Source organism: Pundamilia nyererei, unplaced genomic scaffold (genome assembly GCF_000239375.1).
Source record: "Pundamilia nyererei isolate P.nyererei 1_Seehausen unplaced genomic scaffold, PunNye1.0 scaffold00366, whole genome shotgun sequence".
NCBI lineage: Eukaryota > Metazoa > Chordata > Actinopteri > Cichliformes > Cichlidae > Pundamilia > Pundamilia nyererei.
Window position 1 is genome coordinate 39,671 of NW_005187767.1, and position 6,863 is coordinate 46,533.

Genomic DNA, 6,863 nt, shown 5'->3' on the forward strand with positions numbered 1-6,863 from the left:
AGAAGTGCTACAACCACACTGAAGATTAGTCATCATTTATTCATTTGAAATAATAATAATGACAGACTGTATTTTGTAACAATTACAGATGATGATTGAACAAGTAATAAAATTATCACATAGTCGTTAATACTAAAGTTTAAAAAAAGTAGTGAAAATTTGAAGGTATTAGCAGCTTGAAGCTGTAGGGAAGGTTCCACCATTACACTAACATTTCTAAGGATTTACAGTGTTCTTGTACATTTTTTTGTCTGTTATTTAAAGAAGAAATCAGTACCTGGTTTCATAGTGTGGTGGTAAACTTTGATTCCAGCCGGGGACATAAGTTTGCTTGTCGTGTCAGGAAGGGAATTCAGCATAAAACTACCAAGTCAAACAATTTCTTGTCAACCTTCTCAGGGCATTTTCATACCTGTAGTTTACAAACTCATTATATTAGATGATATTTCAGGATGAACTGTAGTCTGTGTCTGTAGTGCTCTGCTGCACACCAGATTGCAGACCATGGCTGGCTACGGGCCGTCTAACTCAAAACTGCAGCATAGACCGAGTACTTGAGTCGGATGGTTCTATAAAAAACTGCTTTGGAGTTTGTTTGAAACCCGACCAAAGCCACTAAAGGGTCTCTGTCCACTCATATTGGCCCACGTCTAAGTGTGATGCCCATATTCACAACTGAACACACCTTGAATGGTTAAAATGAAGTCAACTGGACTATGTGAAGTTGTTTTGCCTTGCATCCAGGAGGATTCTTCTAAAATAACTGACAGCCCAGAGTACTTAACCCCTCTTGGTCATATTTTTTTTGAAGCATTCCTGTGGGTCATTAAAACACTGTTATCATGTGAGCCAAAATGTGGGGAAAAATCCACAGGACATTCCTGTTACCAAGCGCAAAGTGTGACACCTCTCAACCAGAGTTTGACTTGAACTGACCAAACTGCACAGGTAGGAAAACCCCCTAAAAACGGCAATAGTGGCAGGGGATAGTTGCTAGTTTTATACTAATACTTTATATGGTATACTTCATAATAATTTTATACTAATTAGTAACACGTTTATTGGTCAGATCTACCCAATGTTTATTTAACAAAATAACTGTGTTTTTTGTTTTATCCAAATATGATGGAAGTATGTTACGACAAAGAGCTTCCTAAAGAACAACAACAATATAGAATATTTTGACTAGAATGATGGTTTAATGGGTTAGTTTAATGGTTATGGAAGTGCTTAGCTTACTCTCTTAGCTATATGTGCATTATGGTTATGGTATGGCTCCATCACAGTTCATAAGCTTTAATAAAATCTCCCCTTTGCCTGAAAAAAATCCCAAGGTTAAGATTCACATCTTTATGTAAAATTTCATATTGGATAAAGGACTTGCAAACATGAATCCTCAAAAAACAATGCAACAAAAACATTTAAAAACATTTTTTTCTCTGTTTTTGTTTTGTTTTGTTTTTTGTGAGAAAACTAATGACAGCAGAGACACCACAAACTGGTATTCCTCTCTCTGTTGCTATTAAGAGGTGTATCTTTCACCTGAATTTGGTTTTCTTCCTTTTTTTTTTTTGCTTGGATTTTGGGCAGTAGGAGGCACGTGATGAAATGACATGGAATGAGCAATTTACGTTTCTGTTTCTCATCACCCAGCCTGACTGTCTGCCTCCACTCTGTCATTTTCCTCCATCCTCCCATCCAGCCCTGGGAATAACAACAACTTTAAAAGGCAATGGCTGCAACACCACACCCAACCGTCCCTGCAAGTTGGGCAGAGGAGCACCATGTGGCACCCTGAAGCTCATTCGCTGGAGCAGAGAGGACAAGAAAAGGAAAAGCTCCAGGATAGCCAGTGATTTGCCAACGCAGACTCGAGGTCCCGCCCCAAATGGAAGGAAAGAGGAGGGTGTGACCTGCTGACCACGGTGGTCAAGAAAACGTTCTGAAATGATGGGACAACACAGGAGAAGGTGGTGTGATCAGGTGCTCTTTTAAAAAAAGCTGGAGTTACATTGTTGGTGTTTATGTGCATCTGTTAACCTGGTTTGAACAAATCAGGTTTGTCCCAGTGACGGGGGTCGTGGTGAATCGACCACATGTTGACCAAAACACGTGTCCCCTTGCTGACAATGTGGCCTCCAATGCTACCAGAGATCCCCAGTTATTTAAGGTTTTAAGGTTTTCTTATTATACAAAACAATCAGATTACCTTATAATGCATTTCTGTTGTAATCTTTTTTTAGCTAACAGTGCTTCAGTTCAGCAGAAGACAATGGATGGAGAAAATAAGCTAATGTTTCCTTGTTCACATTTTCATCATAACAAGAAACTTAATGTACTAAACAAATCAGCAATGGCTGCAATACAGATTTAAACTGGTCTACCTGCTGTTGGTCATAGCGGTGTGTGGGATCAGCACGGGACTCACTGGCCGGATCCTCATGCCCTCGTTAATGACACTGTTTAGGTACGGCAGCTGACCACGGTCTGATATGGTCACAGTCCGCTCACTGCCAACATGCTCATCCAGCTCCTTCTGCACGCGCTCCTGGACCTGGAGTGGGTGAAGCATATTGGCAGACCAAATTGACCATTCATAATTAAAGACTACAGAAAAGGCATCGAGCATGATGGAGGGCACAGGATGAAGTGTCTTATATGCCGCCAGTTTTCTGCCCAAACGTCTTCATGTTTTTCTTGTTGGGCTGATAAACAGAAAGTCCTCATAATGCCTTTTCTTTTACATTTCTTTGACCGACATTATGTTTCTACCTCAGGGTGATGCAACAGGTAGGCCAGAATCCACAGTAGTGTGGTGGATGTTGTCTCCACTCCAGCTCCAAAAGTCTCGGCCGCTGTCATCAGGACATGGTCGTCAGTTAACTCGTCGTCTTTTGGCTCCGAAGATTTTTGACCCTGCCCACCAGTCTGGCCCTTTAACAAGGCATCCAGGAGGTCACGTGGTTCTCCGTCACTTCTTGATAACTGAAAACAGATCAGGTAAAACAAAACAAAAAATCAGGCAAGATCAAAGACAATTTTCTAGAATTGTTTGAAGATATGTAAATATATTTTGAAACACAGGCAACAACACGTGCTTAATACATTATAAATTGAAACCTTCATCTCATCTTTAAGGGTTTAATATACCCACAATGCTACACTGTTATGCTGTGTGTTCCTTATTTCCCCAAGACAAAATCCTGACGTTGCCTACTGGAGAGACCCATCTTCAAGTTTTGAGCCTTGAGTGACTCCTGATGCTACGTGATGTGTTTCTATGATAAAAATCCATTCTGTTTGCTTATATTAAAGTAGTGTAAGTTTGTTTATTACCTTGTGTTCCTGCAGTTTGCGGGTCAGTAGTTGGTCTCTGATAGTGATACACTTCTTCAATTTACTGAGAGACTTGTTGGGGAATACCTGCGGGATAGAGTTAGACTCTTACAGTTTATTCAGACAAGGAAAGAAGCAATGTTTTGCTTGTGTTACTATAAATGCCATCACTGGATGGTTTTGGATCTTTTTTTAACTGCCAAATATTTGGGCCTTGTATCATATTTTTACAACTTATCAGTAAGTCCTCATGGTTTATTTTTGTTTGTCTCTATGTAAAGGTTAAGTTGAATCATACAGCTCCAGCTGTCACCAAATGGTGACAATAAGTCCTTGAGAAAGTTTTAGCTGATCATTTTAGCAACACAGTGAGAAGAAATGTGTCCTCTAAAGTTAAATATTTACATGTATTTGTTAATTTGTCAGTTGACATCTTTAAATAAAGTTTGAGTGAGTTTGAGTTTGAGTTTTTCAAAAAGGACAATTTTCTTCTTCTTTTTTTTCAAACAGATATAGGATATAAGATTGTATACAGAGCACCTCAGTACCAAGTATAGAATTATACCTTCAGCCAGGGGTAGATGTCAACCAGTCCTCCCCTGGCAATTGTTTCCACAATCCCATTGTTGTATTGAATCACCTCCTGCAGCTCAGCATCGCCGTGTCGATAGGTGGCACTGAACACTAGTGTGCAAATAATATTCGTGACGGCTCTGGTTACTGCAGAGGATGGATCAAACCCCTGCTTTTCGCTGGACAACAGCTCAACACACAGACTGTCCACCTCAGACAGAACTGAAGAAAGAAATGATAAAAAATGTAAAGAAAAAAGATCAGAAAATGGCACAATCAGAATTTCAACAAAACACTTTTGAAATTAAAGGTTTTTCTGAAGGTACCATAAATCAGGGTTACAGAGAGTCGCTGCACTGTCTTGTGGTAGGAAGTGGTTGTACATAAAAGTACTGCCTGACCCTTTGCCAGCATCAGTAGGTATCGCTTCAGTACAATACAGAGACATTTAAAAAAAACTAAAAGTCTGTTTCTTCATATTCTGAATAAACTATTTATAGTCTATGGAGTTACATGCTGTTTATATCCATCAAACAATCAACATAAACTGGCACATTTGAAAAAGCATTTCCTTTTTGCCTTATATTAAACATTTCTTCTGAATTCCCATGCCAACCTGAAGGCTATTTAGGTTTACGTTAGCTTGATGCTGATTTTGATGAATATTTTTTACTTTGCCTGTCAAACAGCAGTGTACTTCAGCTAAACCTGTTAAAATATTAGAAGTGTGGGGTTTTGTTGTTTTTTTACGAAACAGATGGGTGAATTAAAATCAAGTGGCAGGATGGAGCCAAGTACCGATGTCTTGCAGTCGAGTTGTTCCTTCTCCGAACAGAGTGAAGGAGTTGTGGACGAGGCGACGGTGATGCTTCCAGAGAGGGGTGTAGTCTGAAAATGCGATGTCTTTGCCTCCTCTGGTCAGCAGGTTGGTGGTGACCTGCAGGGAAAAACAAGGACGAATGTAAGAACAGTTTCAAAACAGTACTTCAAAATAAAATGGAAGAAAAATATTCAGACAAGGACACTGCTGAGAGCAGCACAGAGACAGGAAATGACATTGACCTGACACCAAGGACGAAAACCAACAGTATTATTTCTGTGAAGGGTTTTCTAAAAATGCAGTGGGTTTTTCTTCTGTTGTGTTTTTCACATCAGAGTAGCTGTGAAATGGTTTACAGGCATGAAATATACATAGGAAAATCCACATTACGTAACAGTTACATTACTGAGGTTCTCACTAAGCTAGGGGCATCTTAATGAAAGACTTCACATGTGTTTAATTAAGGGTGGGAAGTACAGTAAAGGTGAAGGGTTTATAATTATGGATAAGCGTTAACCTCAAATAAACTTTGTAAAAAAAAAAAAAAATAATTTTTGTAAAATGAAATATGAGTTATATAGTTTTTTGATTTAGGTAAAATTTTCCATAAACTGGATGTTCTGCCTTGAGTTTATTGCCCCCTACTGGGCCTTGTAAATTGTTGTTAATGTGACATGCACTTTGACCCAGAACAGGAAGATGACCATGTTAGTTAGGGTAAGCAGGTTCACATGTGCTGAAAGGTTCCTGTAGTTATCCACTGCAATCCTCTTTCTTGTTTATGCCTTCGAAAGCAGCGTCTGTAAGTACTTGTTGACTTAACAGTATAGAGCCATATTTTAGTAACATTTGCTAAATTTGCTAAGCTAACCACATGTCATGTATACATAGGATGACCTATTACATGAATATGTCTTTGTCTTTTGTTGCTAGCCTTGACTTGCTATAGAGTAGATAATGGCATTTGTAATATATCATTGTGTTAATCACCTTACTATTGTATTATTTCTTCTTATGTTTTAGTTTCACTCAGATTCAATGGTATATGGCGGTGCAATGTAAAATAAAGCACCTGGAGCTTGGACGCTATATGCTGACTCACGTATTCTTTCAAATGGAGTTTGGCTGGCTGCGTGAATTGTGTACCTGCACACACAAGGAGAGCAGTACACTATAGCTATAGTGAAGAATTGAAGAATTCTGGTCATTATCAATATATATACAGGTTACAAAAAGGGAGTTTTTCCTTCCTTCGCCAAGCGCTTGGTGGATAACGATATGATTGTTGGGGGCTCTTTAGAGTCATTACCCTATAATGTAAAGCTCTTTTAGGGAGCAGTTGTTGAAATGAAATTTTATCAAACTGAATAAAATTATTTCTCAATTATCACAGATCACATAAGACATGAGTGTCATTAAGTACCAAAAGGTCTAACCAACAGCCTAAAACCCAAAGTATTCCAGAAAAAGTCCAGAAAATCAAACACTAAAGAGCCTAAAATCATTTCCCACTTTAGAAACTAACCAGTCCAGTTAAAATTAAATTTAGATCATGAACCTCCATATACCCTCTTTATGCCCTTCAAGCTGCAAAAACATAATTAAATTGAAGAATCTGGGCAATTGTTGGAACAGAATATCATGTGGGTATTTTCTCTGTCTTTACATCTGCATGTCTCACCATGCTCGGTCGTCCAGCAAAGTCCTTGCCTTTCTGCATCAGAACCTCTCTGGCATGTTGATGGCTGTTTATGACCACAGTGTAGTGAGGACCGAGGTAGAGCCCAAACAGAGGCCCATACCTGAAATGGAACAGTGCGGACACTGATGCATAAAAACGTGACCACAGTGAATTGAGATACACTAGTCATAGTAATCAGTAAATTGTCCACACTAACTCATCCTCCCCCACTCATAAATATTTACTATATTTATTTAACATTTAATATTTACATCACTAACATTTACTTGTCCTCCTCAACATTATCTAGATCTCCAATAATGAATGCATACTTACAAACATTAACCTGTCCTCCTATCCTTTAACTAGTCCTCCCAAACATTAACCAGTACTTCCATAATGGATTTATGGATTTTTACATCTATATTTTTACATTTATATCTACATATATAT

General features: G+C 38.6%; 1 protein-coding gene across 2 annotated transcripts in view; it reads right to left on the reverse strand.

The window, feature by feature from the left end:
• Positions 1 to 19: 19 nt before the first annotated feature.
• The window catches only part of cyp17a2 (cytochrome P450, family 17, subfamily A, polypeptide 2), a 10,265-nt gene continuing 3,421 nt past the window's right edge, over positions 20 to 6,863 (reverse strand). The window contains exons 2-9 of one of the 2 annotated variants that reach the window (XM_005752567.2): positions 6,411 to 6,531; positions 4,708 to 4,846; positions 3,902 to 4,131; positions 3,337 to 3,423; positions 2,773 to 2,985; positions 2,385 to 2,554; positions 2,041 to 2,144; positions 20 to 1,942 (exon numbers count right to left, since the gene is read on the reverse strand). In XM_005752567.2, the coding sequence (XP_005752624.1) occupies positions 1,677 to 1,942; positions 2,041 to 2,144; positions 2,385 to 2,554; positions 2,773 to 2,985; positions 3,337 to 3,423; positions 3,902 to 4,131; positions 4,708 to 4,846; positions 6,411 to 6,531 (1,330 nt within the window). In that variant the 3' untranslated portion in view covers positions 20 to 1,676. The remainder of the gene's footprint in view (positions 1,943 to 2,040; positions 2,145 to 2,384; positions 2,555 to 2,772; positions 2,986 to 3,336; positions 3,424 to 3,901; positions 4,132 to 4,707; positions 4,847 to 6,410; positions 6,532 to 6,863) is intronic. The other variant, XM_005752568.2, reaches the window with a different exon arrangement.